This window comes from Poromitra crassiceps, assembly GCF_964638095.1.
Source record: "Poromitra crassiceps genome assembly, chromosome: 2".
NCBI lineage: Eukaryota > Metazoa > Chordata > Actinopteri > Beryciformes > Melamphaidae > Poromitra > Poromitra crassiceps.
Window position 1 is genome coordinate 113,841,954 of NC_139624.1, and position 20,125 is coordinate 113,862,078.

The 20,125-nt window shown below is 42.1% G+C and overlaps 1 protein-coding gene across 1 annotated transcript in view; it reads right to left on the reverse strand.

Moving 5' to 3' along the window:
* The window catches only part of LOC310795958 (phospholipid phosphatase-related protein type 4-like), a gene marked incomplete at both ends in the record, with an annotated part of 148,051 nt that overhangs the window by 91,837 nt on the left and 36,089 nt on the right, over window positions 1-20,125 (reverse strand). Inside the window, one exon of the mRNA XM_083658068.1 lies at window positions 1,131-1,316. Within this exon, the coding sequence (XP_083514194.1) occupies window positions 1,131-1,316 (186 nt within the window). The remainder of the gene's footprint in view (window positions 1-1,130; window positions 1,317-20,125) is intronic.

Genomic DNA, 20,125 nt, shown 5'->3' on the forward strand with positions numbered 1-20,125 from the left:
GGGGTTGCAAATTTCCTGCAACCCCTTACTGTGTGCGAATCAGATACCATTCTGGTGGTAAAATAGGTAACCAGATACTGTGGTTAGCTAGCTAACAAGCTGAGAATATCGACACAAAATAATGATCAGTTTGCAGTCAAAAACAGCACACAAATTTAACCATGCGTTAGGGCTGAGTTGCACCTTTAGAAACACAACTATGCTGCTCACAGCTATTGCTGCCAAAGATCTGAGGATGTTCAATATGGCCAGTAGAGGGTGTGTTCCGTCACCCCAAATCTCTCTGCAGTATGGAATTGTCACTGGCTGTAGGACGTCTGGGTAGTGCAGCGGGAGATTCCATGCCTACCAACATGAGGGTTGCAGGTCCGAGACCCCGTGTTACTGCTGCCTTGGTCGGTCATCAATACAGGCACAATTGGCCGTGTCTGCGGGTGGGAAGCCGTATTAAAGGTCTGTGTTCTGATAGCTTCAATAGCGGTCTGGGGCTTGTTCGGGGGGATAACATGATCCTCCCACTCACTACTGTCCATCCTGCCAGTGAATCTCCTCACAGTCAGATGAAAAGAAGTGGCTGGTGGCACATGTATCAGAGGAAGCATGTGCCAGTCTACAACTCTCCCCAGCAGAGGGTGTGAAGCAACGACCAGGACAGCAGGCGGAATAGAGTAACGCAGGGATGACGTATTTTTGTAGGCTTACCCAGAATCCCTGTGCTGCTAGTTCGTAGGGGGATTTTTGAATGGGAATTTCGGTTAAATGCATGAAATAAGGTCTGTGGTTAACAAAAGTTTATGAAACAGCGAAGTTTGTGTTCAGCAATATAATCTTCACAAATGAGAAACACTGTTATAACTTTTGAAATGCTCATTTGTGAAGATTAGATTGTAGAACATAAACTTCACTGTTTCATAAACTTTTGTTAACCAGAGACCTTATTTCTTGCATTTAACCGGAATTCCCATACAAAAATCACATTGCCTTTTAAACCTATGAGCCGGAAGTGTTAGCGGCCATGTTTTCCGGACTCATTCCTACTTAATTGGCCAAGAACAATTAAGAAGAAGATGGGGGAGAAATCCGGAGGAGGGGGGGGGGGACTGTCACCGGCCTGGTTCTTTCTTCCTTACCGTGATAGCGGGTCCAGCGAAGGCCAGGCTGAGCAGCATGAGCAGGGGAATGACCTCGTGGGTGGGGTGGATGTAGGGCAGACTCAGGCTGCGGTCGTGGCAACTGAAGCCGGACTTAGTTGGCTTGAACACGTCCGTCCACTCCAGGAAGTACAGGCTGACCACGGACGACACTAGGATCGGCAACTATCGGTTGCAGAAACAGAATCAATCAATCAATCAACTTTATAACACAACACAACATCCAAAGCACTTTACAGGGGGGGACGAAGCAAGAAACAAACAAAATAGTGAAGAAAAAAGTCAGTGTTAACTCATTCATGGCCAGTTTAGGACTGCCAATATTTAGCACAGGCCAAAGATTTTCATAATTGTTGGTCATCTTTCAAGACCCACAGTAAATTATCTATTAGCACCAAAGTGATTTGCAATACCTCAAAATGAAGATGTACGTCTCTGGGTTCACCATGAAAAAAAAAGTGAGCTTTTAGCATGTTCTGTACTCTACTTATAGCCATTTATATACACCCTGTTTTCACCAAAAAGGTCTCTCTGAGAAGACAAACAGGAGAAAAGGCCATTTTTGTAAAGCACACAATCTCAGGCAGAACTCGCTCTCAATTCTTTTATTTTGAACTGTATTGACATCAGACATGTAAATATTATTCGTTATTCTTTGAGGCTAGGGACCTGATAACATGTCACAGGCTGGGGAAGTGTTTGAACTACGCGCTGCACTAATAAAAACAAAAACACGTCAAACACGTCATTGGCCCTCTGGGCTATTCCTGATAACACGTCAAAGACGTCTTTGGCCATGAATGAGTTAAGAGAATAATGATAACAAAAATAATAACAATAACATAACAATAATAATAACAACAGTAGAAGTAAAGGCACATGATCACACAGAGTCCAAAGTGACAAGACAGGCCTACAGAGTCCAAAGTGACAACACAGGCCTACAGAGGCTTCATGGGAAGTAGCTGAGCTGGTTACAGGGTTCATTCAGGTTAGGGACAGTTCAAAGCCATTGAGAAGAAGTGTGTATTAACATAAGAACAAACTCTCCCTTAACATAAATAAATCTAATTTTATTATATTTTGCAACAAAAATAAAAAGTATATAAAAGAACAAGCTAAAATATTCATAGACAACATTGAATTAACTCAGGTTCCACACATCAAGTTCTTAGGTGTCATAGTAGATGCAAGATTATGGAAATACCATGTTGAACTTGTCTGTAAAAAGACTATGAAGTCAATTGGTATCTTGAGTAGAGTTCGTTCTTTCATCAACAATTCTTGTCTTTTAATTTTTTATTACACCTTAATTTATCCTTATATTATGTATTGTAATACTGTGTGGGCAGCCACTTGTCCCACGTATCTCAATAGGATCTTCTTAATCCAAAAGAAATTTTTAAGAGTGATTAGCTTTGCTAATAGATGTGACTCATCTGCTCCTCTTTTGAGTAAATACAAACCTTTGTCAATTTATAATGTTAACATATATCAGACTTGTGTATTCATGTATAAATATGTACACCTAACTCATGATTTACCTATTGTTTTTCAGAATTTTTTAAAAGTTTCTTCAGACATACATTCACACAAGACACTCTTAAGGACTTTCATCTTCCGTTTTGTCGGACTTCCCTTAACCAATACTCATTGAAATACAGAGGACCATCTCTTTGGAACAGTTTACTTCCATCACTAAAAACAATACCTACATTATCATCATTCAAGAAACATCTGAAAAGGACTCTACTGTAATTTTATTTAATTTGTTGTGTTTCTTAACTTAACTAACTTGTTGTATAATTTCCTTGCTAATTCTAGATTTTGTTAATTTTATTGTTTAGTCTATAAACCGTACTATTATGTAATATTTTTTCTGTTCTTTCTTTCTTTCTTTTTATTTTTTTTCCTTTTTAAAATATATCTGTTGAAATTGATATGGGGGAGGTACCTTTATAAGCCATTTTTGGCTTCCAACCTCTCCTGCACAATGAGCAATTTTTTAAATGATTACTGTATGTTATGTATCTATGTGCAAATAAACATAAACATAAAATAAACAAACATGGTGGGAGGAAGAGAATTCCATAGTTGTGGGGCAGCGATAGAGAAAGGCCTGTCCCCATAACACTTAGTCCTGGATCTTGACAGGAGTGATAGCAGACAGAAGAGCCAAGCAGAGAGAGAGAGAGAGAGAGAGAGAGAGAGAGAGAGAGAGAGAGAGAGAGAGAGAGAGAGAGAGAGAGAGAGAGAGAGAGAGAGAGAGAGAGAGAGAGAGAGAGAGAGAGAGAGAGAGAGAGAGACGAACAAGGATGAAGCAGTGCAAAAGTGACAAACAGCTGGGGGGAGAGCAGGTTTAACAGATTGTCAATGAATAAATAAATAGATGAACAGGCATGGAAGGCTGTGTATGGTTCAATGAGCATGTTAATTTGATTTGATAACGAAGGACGTAGGCTTGGAAAATAGTTTTGGTGACCCCAGGGGCGCCACCAGGGATTTCGGGCCCCGTGAAAGGATATCACATCGGGCCCCACCGATGAATTTTGACCATCTGAAGCCCGATTTAGAGGAATATCTCATTTTAAATTAACATTCAGATTAGACGTATACCAGATGTTTCTGTCCAGACACCAATTTGTTTTAATCATTCTTTTCTAGCTCCATGGTCAGACATAAACTACCATGCCTGGAGCGAGAAGGGTCTTGTTTCCATCAGATGTTTTTTTGTTTCCGTTTTGATGTTTTTTTTAGCCCCCCACAGATACACAAATTTCTAGATTTGTGTATCTGTTTGATGGCTGTATCAGGGCCACCACTGAGAGGATTAGAGAGGCATGGCAGCAGGAACTTGGTGTTGAACTGTCTGAAATTATATGGGAAAGGAGTCTGTCTGTGGTCCAACTCTGCTCAATTAACAGCAGACACCAGCTGATCCAATTTAAAGTCACTCACCGACTTCACTATGTATCTAAGTTTATGGTACAGTACATTAATGTTCCTCACGGTACAACTTCAGTTGTTTATGGAAAAATAAGCAAAACTAGATAATTGTGTTCACTTCCCCATAGATAAAATGTAGATGGGCGAAACACACGGCAGACAGAACAACAACATACCTGGTGTAGCAACAAAGTGCCGCAACTGGACCACAACAAGTTTGGATATGCAAATGTTATGTATTCTGTGTAGTTCAGGCATTAAATTGAAAAGGTCATATATTTTCATGAAAACGGAACAGTGCAGCTATAATGGAATGTTCACTGGTGGATGGATGTATGGAATTAGATAGACAGAGCAACATGCCTAAGATAAGAGGACGCATCTTTCTTCTAGCTTGCATAATGCTTCATGTTGGAGCTAGGTCACGACTCTTTCTGGACAAACCCCCCACCCACCCTTTCTTTCTGCACAACCGCCCCCCCCCCCCCCCCACCCCCCTCTCTCTTCCTGCCAGCCCATTGCTTCTCTTTCCAGTCTTTATGAGCTCAGCATCAGGCTCTCTCACCTCTCGTCAGGCATCTCAGCTTATGGAAAGAGGAAATATAGGTCAGTGGTGTCAGCGCTCGTAACGCTGCACCACCTCACCAACTGATCACACACTCTTCAGATCATATGGGAGCCTGCAGCTTGGTTTGTGAGGGTCACTACGCAGCCAATGACAGTTTATATGCTTACGTTTTAGAACTAGGGATGCTCAATTTTGCATTGATTGCAGATACCGATAGGCCTATGCGTGCATATTTTTCCACCTAATTTGAGAGAACATCATGTCTCTCCTGTAGGGCAATTAATGTGCAGAGTGGATGACATCACACACTGACTGACATCGCATATCTGGTAGCAGCAATTGTGAATTTGCGCTTGTTACATAACAATCTTGACAAATGCAACTTTAAAGCTTGGACTGTATAGAGGCAAAGTGACCGCCTTGTAATGGAAAATTATCGATCAAGTGCTTATTGATTGATTGATTAGTAATTATAGCCCTTCTAAGATGTATTTTGTGAACTGTGTTCTTCAGTCATTGCAGAAGATTGCTGTACAGAATATTCCTGTGAGAACGTGTGTAAGTGTCTGTGGGAACATGTATCTTGTTTTGGGAATAGACTGGATTTGTTATGTATTCTAATGAACATCAGATTAGCTATATGGCTGAATGGAAACTTACTAGGCTGAATGGAACTTTTAGACAGTAGTGGAAAATCACTGGCCTCCAAGGTGGAGGGCGGGTGCGATAGTTTCAGTATATGATGAGATGTAACAATGACTCGTGGCTCTTGTATTGACAAATGTAGTCAAGAGGAGACCTCTCTGCAGAGATGTTATTGTGGAATAAAACCTCCTATGAACATGTAAAACGGATATCTCATTATTGATGAATCAGCAGGGCATTGCAGCAAATTTTGCCTCTACACTTGGGGGCTCGTCTACGGGATCTCACGTGTGGGATGCGGACCTCTGGCATGTCGACTGGTGATAACCTCCTGTCAGAGTTGGACCTGAAACCTCGCTTAATTCTAAGAGAGCAGGGGTCGACATGCGGAGGAATGTAGCCCAGCGCTGTGATCTGCGGAACCTGGTGAGGCAAATACACACTGAATGCAATGTTGATTGATCAATTTTATGTCAAATTGAGTAGTTGTCAAATTTAGAATAATGTTATACAATTGGTTCTAAAAATAGACAATTGTAACTACTGCTAAAAGCTACAGGTCTGGGGGATGTGTGTGCGTGTAAAACGGATGTAACCACTGCCTTAGTCAAAATAGGATTGTCTAGAAGAGAGTGGTGCGGGGTCCTGGGGATGCTCGCGTGAGATAATATTAGATAAAACTCACTATTGCCGTTTCGGATATACTCATCGCCTTGGATAACGGATCCAGAAGAGGGTGAGGCGTTGCGTTAGAGGGGCGCACGTGTAAGGGGGAGCTTACTAGAGCCGACTCGTTTTGGGCAAGGTTTAGAGAAAAAAACCGGCCTGTTTGATCGACGGGCTCCAGTAAGACGCGGGTTGAAAGGTATTACTTAGCGTCGACGCGGGTTGAAAGGTATACTTAGCGTCTAAAACTGCAGTATAAAGGGGTAAAGCAACACATACCCAGACCTGAGCGTTGCGAAAGGAGGTATAAATTATATGTAGTTATAATAGAAGGGATACAATTACAAATTCAAAGCATTGGGAAAATTCTTACCATTCATTTGCAAAAAAAAGAAAGAAAAAAAGAAAAGTTGTTTTCAAAAGGTCTTTTTCCTTTGAACAAAAAAAAAAGAAAAAAGAAAAAAAAGGGGAGAGTGTGGGTGAAACTGAGCAGTGAGGCTCATTGAGGAAGAAAAAATGAGAAAAATGAATGGGAAATGAATGGGAAATGACTGAGAAATGAATGAGAAATTTCTGAATGAGAAAAATGAGAGGGAGAAAAAGCACAAATTTAACTTTTTGTTTTGGGGCTTAAGCAGGGGCTAAACGTTCAAATTGAACTTTTTATTTTGGGGCTTAAAGGTTCATATGTGAGTAGATAAGCCGGCCGGCAGGGGACAAACGGGGTTGTTTATTTTGTTATGTGGATCCACAGTGTGTTTTATTTTAACCTATACCTGCCTACAAAAGAGGGATTGGTTGTTGTTAGGGGTTCAAGCCCTGAAGGGGCTGAAACCCTATTGTTTTTCACCCGGTTTATTAGGGGTCCAAGCACGAAGTGCGTGGATCCCTATTGTATCTGTTCCGTTTATTAGGGGTCCAAGCACGAAGTGCGTGGATCCCTATTGTATCTGTTCCGATTATTTTTTTTTTTCTTCTTCTCCGGTAAAACTGTATGTACAGCAGAAACTGTAATGCTCAGCGTAGCCAGACTGGGCACATAGATTGTAAATGTGCCTCACTACTCAGAAACAAAAAATGACCCATATCGGCCAGATGGTGGCGCTATAACAGACCATTTCGCGTTATGGTCCATATCTTCTGAACCGTGTGTCCTATACTAAAAATTTCACTTCTCAGGGATTCCTTGGATCAATACGCATCTATCCATCTAGGCCCCGCCCATTTGCGTGTGCCTAGATTTTCCGCCATTTTGAATTTTATCAAAAACCTACTTTTGCGAACTCCTCCTAGACCGTTTGGCCAAATCACATAGGAATTATTCTGGGTCATCTATGGACTACCCCGACCCAAAGTTATTAAAGGATTTTGGATACGTGAAACCGTTTTGAAATTATAAATGTCTAAACTTTTGTGTATTTGCTTTTGTTCTTTTCCTGCCCTAAAAGTGTGTGGATGTCAGAAACCATACACCCCCCATCACCCAAACTTTCCACACAGGTTCACGACATCACCCACTACTCAGAGTAAAAAAATTACACCAATCCACCAGACGGTGGCGCTATAACAGCCAATTTCACGTTTGTCGGTCAATAACTTCTGAACCACGAGCCGTAGAATCAAAATTCCACATCTACCGGTTTCCCTGGAGCATCATGCATCTAACCTACTAGGCCACGCCCATTTCTGTCTGTTAGATTTTCCGCCATTTTGAATTTGATCAAAAACCTACTTTTGCGAGCTCCTCTTAGACCGTTTGGCCAAATCACACGAAACTTTTTCTGGGTCATCTATAGACTACCCCGACCTAAAGTTATTAAAGGATTTTGGATACGTGAAACCGTTTTGAAATGATAAATCTCGAAACTTTTAATGAAACACACGCCAACACTAAATTGCCCACAACTCATTAACCGGTCAATTACAACTACTGCTGCTACTACTGCTACCACTCCCACTACTACCAACACTACTACTACTACTATTACTACTTCTGCTACTATTATTACTACTACTACTACTACTACTACTACTACTACTACTACTACTGGAAGTTGGAATGTAGCATTTTGGGTGGGGTTAATGTGTTTTGGAGTTCTGCATCTGCTGTAGCATAATACATAGTTGGTTTAGATGTCACACAGTAATGCCCGATCCACAAAGACTTGACACCCACGTTTTAATAAAAACAAGTTTATGCCATAATAAGGTTACATCCGTGCCTTGTCATTGCTGTGGAAGGATGGTCTAGGGGTAAAGTAGCAGACACCAAAGCTGGAGGTCCTGGGTTCAAACCACAGCCAGGTAACTTTTTTATTTTTTGAAAATGTAGAATAAAGGTTAATCTGGATATAATTATGTATAAAGCTGCTGAATACACACTGTGTACATAGCAGAATAACTGAATATGCCTATTCATGGTAACGTCATATTTTGACGTCATCTTGACATTCCTGTGTAGATGTCTAAATGATCCCCAAATCGGCTGTGATTTGACCTAGTCCTGGACGTCACTGAAAGATGATATCAGAACATCATCATGATGTAATTGTGTTTGCTGGGAGCCTTCTTTCAGATATATGAGAGGAAAAACATTCCAATACATTACTGTGTCTTCAGATGGGAAAGGTCCAAAAAGAGAATTCAATCTGACTCATGTGCTCATTGTAACAGCACAACCCACACCAATTAGTTCAAACACCTCCATTCAGGGCAGACTTTTAATGGAAAGTGGTGCATTATGTGTGTAATACAAAAATGTCCTTAATGGTAAATGGACTGCATAACAAGCTGCCATGCTATAGTCACCAAAAGCAATTTCAGGGATAAAACCCATCAACCTTCTCTAGTGGACGCCACTACGCCCTATGGTTTGATGTGTGTGTGGGAAAGACACAATGACAACTGAAAATTCTGATTTCAGAACACAAAAGCTCCATCATGAGACAAGAACTAACCTCTCCTGTTGCAAAACACGTTCTTGAACGCAGCCATCTCGAGCTAACATTTCCAAGATATTGAAAAAGTTCATGAAACACCGCAAAATAAGGAGGCAACATGTGGGATTTTAATTACTGTTACTGACTTACCTGTCTGAAGTTGAAAGTTGTTCATCCCACGTGGGGTTTGAACTTTGAGCCGCAATGGTCTTTAGTTAGCATAAGTCATGAGTTTTACCAAGTGAGCTATCCAGACTGTTGTGTTTAACTTTGTAGACCATCTTATATGTATCTGCAGAGCCAGAGAAGTACTTGTCGTATTTACAGTATGTTCTACCCAAATACCACTTTCTGTCCAGATACTTAAAGGGAAATTGTACACAAAAACTGCTTTCTATCCAAGTACTACTTCAAGTCACAAGTACTTATGTGACCACAACACCCTGACTGACCCCATCACCCTTTACTGACCACTACATCCTTACTGACCTTGCTTGGACCCCGTCATCGCCGCTTGCGGCTATATTTATTATTTTTATTATTCCGCCCTAAAACAGCATGCACGTCAAAAACTGTAAGGGCTACAGTAGCCAGACCTTGCACATAGGTTGGAAATGTGCCCCACTACTCAGAGACAAAAAATTAGCCATATTGGCCAGATGGTGGCGCTATAACAGACCCTTTTGCGTATTGACCCATAACTGCTGAACCGTGAGGCGTAGAATCAAAATTCCACATCTGCTGGATTCCCTGGATCAATACGCATCTATCCATATAGACCACGCCCATTTAAGTCTGCTAGATTTTCCGCCATATTGGACTTTGTCAATAACCTATTTTTGCTATCTCCTCCCAGGCCATTTGCCTGAATGAGCCTAAACTTTTTCTGTGCAATCTCTGGACTTACCTGACCTAAAGTTATGGAATTCATTTAGATACGTGAAACCGTTTTGAAATGATAAATGTTTAAACTTTTGATGACACATGCCCTGACACTAAACACACACAAACACACACACACACACACACACACACACACACACACACACACACAAACAAACAAACAAACAAACAAACACAGACACACACACACACACACACACACACACATATACTAAAATGGCCACCACGGCTGTACTTCATCTCCCAGAGTGCTTCACTCCACACACAGGTGTCATACACACATACGCACGCACGCATGCACACACATGCACACACACACACACACACACACACACACACACACACACACACACACAAACAAACAAACAAACAAACATACAATATCAATATCAATGTAAAACATACAATATCATGCAAAAACCATCTTGTATTTTCTCAAAAACATATTGTTGCCCAGGATGAGGATATATATATATATATACACACACACACACACACACACACACACACACACACACACAATGTCACAAACATATATATATATATATAATGTATATATATATATATATGTGTGTGTGTGTATATATATATACGTGTGTATATATATGTATATATGTAGATACAACGCCCATACTGACCACAATACTGACCACCATGCCCATACTGACCACCATGCCCTGACTGACCACCACGCCCTGACTGACCACAACGCGCTGACTGACCACCACACCCTAACTGACCACAACGCCATAGCTGACCACAACGCCCATACTGACCACAACGCCCATACTGACCACAATGTCCATACTGACCACAACGTCCATACTGACCACCACACCCATACTGATCACCACGCCCATACTGACCACCACGCCCTGACTGAACACCATGCCCTGACTGACCACCACACCCTGACTGACCACCACACCCTGACTGACCACCACGCCCTGACTGACCACAACGCCCTGACTGACCACAACGCCCTGACTGACCACAATGAAACCACAGATAAACTGGGGTCAGATATAACCTCTTCAGAGACATTCACTGCCTCTGAGTTAGGCCCTGCCCACTCCAGGGCAACTTCACAGCAGCCACATAAGTCATTCAGGTCAGGCCAGTCAGACCACATGCCAAAGCCAGGGGAACGACTGTCCAGCTTCCCGCTAGGTTTCGTCTTGAATCCCAGGAAGTTAGGATCTGACCCACAGAAGTGCAACTGTAATCCAGGTCACCAATGGTTACCATGTAAACATTAAAGTGGGCAGAAACATGTAGTAATGCAATGTGACTGACACCCCAACCTATCCATACATGCATACAAACCAATACATATCTGACAACCACCCCAACCACAACATCAACACCCACCACTGCACTTGAATCATACACAGAACCACCACCACCCACCACTCAAAGCATCTATGGTGAAGTCTCTTCTGCCACCGTCACAAACAAGTACTTCTGTTTTTGGCACCTATCACTACTGTAAACTTTGACTCACTCACATACAAATGTCACAAATGCAATCAACGCCATAAAACAGAAACCGCAAAACACATATCCAATTCTCTCTGTCCATCAATAACCAGGAAACATCATACACCATCCCACTCGCACTTATCACACCACTGCTTACAAAATCACCAACTCAAATGACTACAGACGAAATGGAAGAAGCTATCCTCATGCTCAATCACATCTGAGTTGACATAATAGACAAATCATAGCCCTGACTCAGACTTGACTCCAAGACTCAACAGTCCCTCCACACAGTCCAGAAACCCCGACTCAGCCCCACACAAGGACAAAATGGATTGATATATTTCTTTTTACTTTAAGTTTTTCATTTCATAAAAACTATTATTTGCAATAAAAACTTATTGTTTGAATCATATATCTGCCTCCTTTGCTGTCTTTTGTCCCAGTTTTTTATGCATTATATCCTAACTCCTTTAGTCAACCTTGAGCTTACACTTTTATTGCCAACTTGTAGATGTCCACTGTGCCCAAGCTTACCCTTTTAAAACATCTGAATAACAGACAAGTAACTTGTTAACTGATAACCTATTAAGCCACTAACAGTTTGACTTAAAGGGTGATTTACACAACCTGAATATTAATCTTGTTATATCTATACAGAGACACTATGAATGTACCATGTGGAGTATCTAGTAATAGTTAGGATTTTACATTAATTTCAAGACAAATGGTTCAAATTCTGGCCTTGTGCTTATGCAGACCAGATTTATGACTACCACCACTACTACAAAAGCATTGGCTTTTCATTGTGACAACCAATTACTTAGATCACCATTCAGGAACAGTTTGTTTAATCCTTTCCTCACTGAGCACATCTACATGTATAACCATGATCAGAAGTGTACAGTAGAAGCAGCACACTATCTTCATCCAATGGACTCGGAACACCACAAAAGCAACACCTCAGTAAGCTGTCCACTCATGGCTAACACATCTAAGCTTATCAGGAAGCTAGGATTTGAAATTATGACAGTTTGCCTAGAAAAAGTCCATTGCTTAATAAGCCTCTTTGACCACCACTGCTACTTACTACATATTACTTGCAAACTTGGTACACTTGTGCACCTATCAACTCTGACTAAATGTGCAATTCAGTGTCTATATTATCTGACATATAACCCCCAAGTCACCAGAAGCTTGGACCCCGCATCGCCGCTTGCGGCTATATTTATTATTATTCCCGTTCTTGTTCATCTGCCCCAACGCAAATTCCTGTGAGTTGGTAAATGGTAGAGACCTGACATTTGGCCCAATGACAGATATTGGTGGCAGGTAGCTGCTCAAGAAAGATTTTTCGAATCGGCCTGAAGGTGGCGCTATAATTGAAGGTTTTACGTTAAAGGCCTTAACTTCCACGCCGTTGGTCCGATTTTCAAACTTTTTTTTTCCAGATGTTCAGGTGGACCTGCTCTACAAGTTTGCCATAAGGACCCTCAATGTCCGCCTGGAAAGTTTTTGAGATATTTGGAAAAGTTTGGAAAACACATTTTTGACATCTCCTCCTAGACCGTTGGACCGATTTGCACCAGACTCGACAGGAAGCATCTATGGAGCAAGCTCTACAAACTGCCTTTTTGAAACCTTTGAAATCTCCTTTCGTTTCGGAGATATTGATCGTTAAAGTTGTGAGAGGGCGTGGCCTCACAGCTAAATTGTCATACCTTCATGACCGATTAAGGAATCTTCACGAAACTTGCAGGAGGTCTTCGGAGACCATCCTAGACCATGTGTGTCAAATTTTGTGCAATTCGACCAAAAGGGGGCGCCATAAACGCCAGAAATGGGCGTGGCTTAACATAAAAAAGGCTGTAACTCCACACCTGTTTGTCCAATGATCGCGAAACTTGTCAGATATATCAAGGAGGATGTCCTAGTCAGAATCAGAAGCTTTGTCATCTGCGCAAGGCTTGAACCCCGCCCATCGCCGCTTGCGGCTATATTTTTGTTTTGTTTTTTATTGGTTGTTATTTTGTTTTTATTGGTAATACCACAAGGTATTGGTTTTGATTTCGCACACACAAACAAAATCACAGCTGTTTAGAGAAAGCTCACAAGGAGCTATGGGTTTGTATTTGCAGAGGTCGAAATACACACCAGAGCCCTGTACTACGAAGCTAGTTTAACAGATCCGCGATAAGTCCCTTTGATCTGGTTTGACTGAACAGGATCAAAGCTATCTAGTTTAAGGATACTACGACGCTGGTTTTCTAGTCGATAACTGAAGCTGGGATCTGCCTGTGCACGCGCACGTTTTTCGCTCGTGCACAGGCGCGCGTCCACGCGAAAGAGGTGCACTAGCCAATCACATTATGAACAGCTGAGTTGATCCACGCCCACACCCATTTCCACACCCATTTCCTCGTTCCATGAAAGCCCAAGTGCAGTGCATGATCAGAGTTTTAGCTGATATTTAATGTATCCGCGATTTAATGTCAGAATGAAAATCCGCGTTGGATAGTCTGCTGAAGGGCTGTCTAAAGCAGCAGCTTGTATTCACATCAGTCATTTGATTTACTTTGATCAGCGATTTCTGTCTGATACAGCTGCATTGATACAGCAGCAACAAATGTAAATGTGTAATCTCAGTCTATACATTTCCACAATCTGTAAGCCTATTTAGACCATAGATTTAGAAACGCATGCTCAATGAATAATGATCTCTATCACTCGTGTGTGGTTGCACTGATCGAATAATTCATATATAAAATAGCCTAGTATAAAGCCTAATAGCCTACTATAAAAGAGAAAACTGCTGAACTGAATTGAGACGATGCGGGCATAGTTATCATTGATAAAAACTAGCCTATTTTTGCTCATATATTGGCATACAGCCTACAGGACACAGTTCCAGCTGAAAGATGCAAGAATAGCCTGCATATTTAGTATTGGGGCTATCCCATATTTATATTATATGTATAGGCTTTTCTGGCATGTAGGAGAATATCACCCTCACTCCATTTGAGGGTCCGTTCATGATATGCGCCGCGGTGATTAATAGTGATCATATTTCTCCACGCATCGTTGAGCTGTTAAGACATAAAGTGGTAAGTAGGCTTAATTTAATTATGTAGCCTACAGAGCCACGAATGTTTTGTTCTATTCTCAGTTGACTGCAATCTATTTTTCATATGGCGATCTTATATGAATGGTGAGTGACTCCAGAGAGCCGATTATATGGGTCTGTCATGGATTTTGATCTTATCCTCTGAAGCTAACCTGGTCGCGACCAGGTTAGCTTTGCAGCGTCAGTTGCCATGGTGATTGAAAGTTAACTTGCTTTGTAGTACGGCTAAACCAGGTTTAAACTCAAACTTACTCGGATAAGGCATTAAACTAGCTTCGTAGTACAGGCTACTGGGCCCGTATTTATCAAGCGTCTCAGAGTGCCATTTTAGTCCTAAGTGCTGAGAATTTGTGAAATTTAGTCCTACTCTCACACTTAAGAATAAAAGCTTTTTATCAACCTTCTTAAGACTAGGAAACACTCCTACTCCCCCAGCTATTTAGGAGTCCTCAGGAGGTGTCCTAAGTGGTTAGGAGTTGCCAGCAGGGCAATGTTGACCAGTGGTGTAGTCTACCTTTTTTCAGAGGGTATACTGACTCTGACTGACATTTCCCACGGATATTGTCGCGTTTTTCTTTCATGGCTTGACAGAAAAAGTATGCCTTCACGCGCCTAGTTGGCTTGAAAATAGAACTCACGTAAAAATCGGCGCAGCTCAGGCGAGGCGTGGGTACACGGAAGGTTCACGTTGAGGCGCCCTGTCTACACAGCCTCATTGACTAAAAAGGACGGCTATTTAAAAGCGTGGGTAAAGGCAAGGCTTGGGTGCTGTGTGTGAACGTAGGGTAACACACAGAGCGCACAGGGTGAATTTTATAAATGGAAATTGAAAACGATACATATCATAGCGCATTTCCCAGTGCGCATATGCAAATCTGAGTGATGTTGACATCATGGCATTCAGGAGACAGAGACGTGCGCGAATCTTCTCCACTAAGCACAGCGTGTCATCCTCCCTCCAATTCGGCTTTCTTTTGGATTCCATGTTTGCTCATCATACAGCCTATAGAACCTGGCTATATAGGGTAGTCAATTGACAGCACACCAGTTTCGAGTCAGTTGTGGGATTAGGTAAATTGGGTGGATTAGGAAACATTTAGCCTATTCTTGAGTCATTTTCAATGTAGGCTATCTTGTATTATTTTGTTGATAATTTCTTCTGAAATTATTGGTGAATATATGCTACACTCCCATTGTGCATTTCACTGTTGAATCATCTCTATTTAGGATATTCGTGCATAAGGGATTCCATCCAGCGATTGGCCATTCCTGTGTACTTGGAATTGCGTCATCAACATTTCCCTTTACGGCACACACACCTGTCGTAAATCAGCTCTGAGATTGACACTTAGGATTCAGTCCTACACCTCGCTGAAAGAGGGAGTGAGATGCATAATAACTGACTTTTAAGTGCAGCTTTTAGCTGGGAATTTTTTTGCTCATAAGTGTACTCTTAGCAGTGTTCTTAGGAGTAATTCTAGGAAGCTTGATAAATACGGGCCCAGGAAAGCACATTTGTCTCAAGGAGACCTACACGCCACATTTAGAGGGAACACTGACTGTATAAAAGTTATGGTCTAGGTGGTTTTGAAAAACCACAGAAAACAACAGCAACACATTTATTATGAAGGGGAAGAGAAAGGACAGTATTCTCCTATATTGCTGTCAAAGCCGGAAGCAATACATACATACCATACATACATACACTTTCATTTATCACGTGAGGAGTTTAATCTTTCGCTAGTGTCTCTTAATGTGTCTTAAAAAGGTCTCGACCTGGAATTGACCCGCGCCTCACCACCACCATGCAGCAGACTGAGAGTCAGCGCCAGGCTCAACTATACTGAAGACCACCAGCAGTCCAGGCTCAAGCGCAGACCATCACCACTCCGGGCAGGCTTCAGCCAGGGAACCGACGGCAGCAACATCCGCAGCCACTACAGCTCTGAACACCGCAGCTAGCGGCCAGCAATGGGAGAGATTTATCTCTCCCTCCCGTGTAAGTGTTTGACCACACCGGTGTGACGGGCGACAGAAATGCATCATGAGTGGTTTGCTTGCTGTAAAAGAATATATAACTGCCGTTGAGTTTCCCATTCATAGCTTGGCCCGGAGGTTGACGCCAGCAGGATAACATCTGCCCTTGGATATGAACAATGCGCTGTGTTTACCGACCTGGACAGTTTAACAGCGGAGAGGACTCAACGAAGCGAATCAAGACGGAGCGGAGAAGGTGTGAGGCGCTGGTCAATGACGGGGAGAGGCTGAACTTGCTCCAAAGACACCAATTATGAGCAGATAAGTGATGACACACATGAACATTTGCATGTTACAGCTGTTTGACAAACCATTGTTTTAGCAAGAGAATCACACACTGCACACATTATGTATATGCAATGCACACAGAGCAAAAGTACTTTTTTTTGCATTATTACAGTACTGTTTAACACATTCACTGCCAGCCATTTTTTTTTTACTGTAGGTAGCTTCTGCCAGAGGTTTTTTTTGAGGATTCTGGCTCATCTTTCAAGACCCGAGGATTCTTTTCTGCTAAGATTTTGTGAACACAAAATATCTCAAAAGAACTACCGTAATAGAATGTGTGCTTTCTCTGTCTAAAAGAGTTAGTTTGTAGAGTTAGTAGTTATGTAGGCATTAGCACTTGAATACAGCATGGTTTCAGCGTCTGAAAATTTAAGCTGAGATAAATAGCTTTTTGTGAAATTCGATAGAACAGTCACTTTAACCATTAATTTTTGGCATCAGTAAGACGTCAGACATCTAAACAATAGTTTTGAACAGTAATTTCCTCCATAACAGCAGGAAACACCCCTCTACTTCAAACTCCTCCCTCCGTGTGTGTTCTTCTTGGCTGCAGCGGGCGTGTCACAAGCTCGTTTCTGCTGCTGCTGCTTTGCTGCTGCTCCTGTCTGCTGGCGGCCGCTGGGCAAGTCTGGATGGGCTTGCTCGTTTCTTGGAGTTTCGGTTGAGAAACCCCAAGAAACGGGGTTTATTTTGCGATTCTGGTCTTATTTATGCTGCGTGTTTCAAAGTGTGTTGCACCCATAATCTATTATGCAAATTTGCAATTCTCAACCGCCAGCAATCAGCGCGAAAGCCAGTGGCGGACTGCATAATCGGGCACGTCGGGCAAATGCCCGGTGGCCTGGCCTGGCCTGGCCTGCCAAAAAAAAAAAAAAAAAAAAAAAAATTTGCAGGCCAGGCCAGGCCACTCACTGAACAGCAGGCCAGGCGCCGCCTACTGGTTTACTAGTGGTTTTATTACTTTATTCAGGTTTAAAGTGGGTGCATCTCATTGTAAAATTGGACTTGGCCCAAATTGGGCTTCAAACGGCCCAAATTGGGCTTCAAACGGCCCAAATCGGGCTTCAAACAGCCCAAATCTGGCTTTAAACGACCCAAATCTGGCTTCAAACGGCCCAAATTGGGCTTCAAACGGCCCAAATTGAGCTTCAAACGCCCCAAATTTTTCGCTGCCGCCCTTCGGACGCCGGCACGCGCGTCGGCCCGTATCGGCCTAGCCTGCTTGGTATCTAATGCCCGGCCTGAATTATGATCCCAGTCCGCCCCTGGCGAAAGCGAAAGCGTTTTCGCCAATCCATTTTACTGTATGAGAATGGTTTCATCGCGCGTTCCCCTGCAGTTTTGGCTCGGCTTTTTCTAGAATGGAGAGCACTGTCGCCACTTAGTGGGTCGGTGGAATGGGTTGTACACGTTCGGTGGCTCCAATATTTTTATAGGAGACGTGGGGGGCGTTGATCCACGTCCCACCGTCAATTTTTTTTTTTTTTTTTTAAGCCGAGATATCTCGTCATTGGCAGTCAACCGTTGGATTTTGTAAGCCGAGATATCTCGTCAATGGCAGTGAACGTGTTAATAGAAGTTATGTTTTTTTTGGGAAAAAGTGATTACTTAGCTTGGAAAACCCTTATTGCCAAGCGAAAAGGTAAATGTTTGTGGACAGACACTGAGATTTCTCCCCCCCCCATCCTCGGCCTGAAGCCTTGAAACAGTGCAGCTGTTCCAGATAACCACAATGCCCAGCACACACACATTTTCTCAAGAGGACTGTGAGAAGGCCTCAGATAGTATTGGTTTCTGTAGAATGGCTCTTCAAAGCCTGCTAAATTAATTGACACATGCGTTAAATAACGCATCTGTCAAAGGGGGTATGCAGCTGGCCTTCAAATGACTGGCAGCTTTTTGTTTTTGTTTTTGTTTTTGTTTGTTTTTAAATTTTGTGTTGTTGTGAATGAATGTGTTTGGGTGTCTGTGTGACTGAGACAATCAGATTGGACAGCAGATTGGACATCAGATTGGGACAATCAGATTGGGACATCGGATGCTGAGATCCAACCTACCTGCTCCCCCCCCCCCCCCCCCCCCCCCCCACAGTCCCCTCCCTCACATCCCCCCAACCTGCCTGCATCCTCCACCAGCACAATTAGCTTAGTACACACACACACATACGTGAGCTTGAAGACAAACAGTACACACCCTATAAAACGCCGGAGGATGAATGGCGGAGGACAGACAGCGTGGTGCACTCGGGCGAGTGCATCCTTCGTGACGGTTTCCCCATGGCGAGTGGGATGCTGAGAGTCGTACTTGGTGTGGTTTGTGTAAAAACTGTGATCATGTGTATTAAAAAGCGTTTTGGAACCACAGGAGACAGGGGAAGTGTGAACACAGTGTGAATGAGTGATGTTTGGAACGGTGAAAGGTGTGGGATTGTTAAAGGGAATGTTAATGGACTCCAGTGTGACTAGAGAGCGGAGATGAGGACAAAGACTTGAGACATGACTTGGACTTGTAGGATGACTTGTGAGCTGATAGGTCGCGGGTTCATTTCCCGGCCTTTGGGCGGAGTACATGCCAAAGTCGACTTGGGATGTATGTCTGCCGGAGGTTTGGAAAAAACCCAAAACGTGCTCTGTAGGTTGTGCAAATTGTGTATTAAGCGGGGTGGGGGGTAATTAATCAAATTGTGTGTTAAATGAATATAAATATATTCTAAACTACCAAGTAGGGCTTAATTTGAATGTAACCTGCAACAAGTAAAAGGCAAACAGGAGCCCATTTACCAGAAATGTGATAAAAGTGTGGAACAATAAAAAGGCCATCTCGCCTCTGACACACTTTGCTTATGCTATGAAATCCTGGGTAAATAATCATGCTTGATTTGATATTTAGCATAACTAAAGGTTTGAACAGGAAGATGTTTGATGTAACACTCTGACTTACTGAAATTGATGAAGTTGTTTTATATTAATCATTTGAGGTTTTGATAATAATTTCCATAAGGATAAAGGTGTTAAGTTTTTTCATTATTGTTTTGGTATAAAAAAGCTAATGTTCTCTTATCAATAATTTATTTTTAATATTGATAATAATGGTTTATTTTGATCAAAAGTGTGGAATTGTAATGGAAAATTATCGATCAAGTGCTTATTGATTGATTGATTAGTAATTATGGCCCTTCTAAGATGTATTTTGTGAACTGTGTTCTTCAGTCATTGCAGAAGATTGCTGTACAGAATATTCCTGTGAGAACGTGTGTAAGTGTCTGTGGGAACATGTATCTTGTTTTGGGAATAGACTGGATTTGTTATGTATTCTAATGAACATCAGATTAGCTATATGGCTGAATGGAAACTTACTAGGCTGAATGGAACTTTTA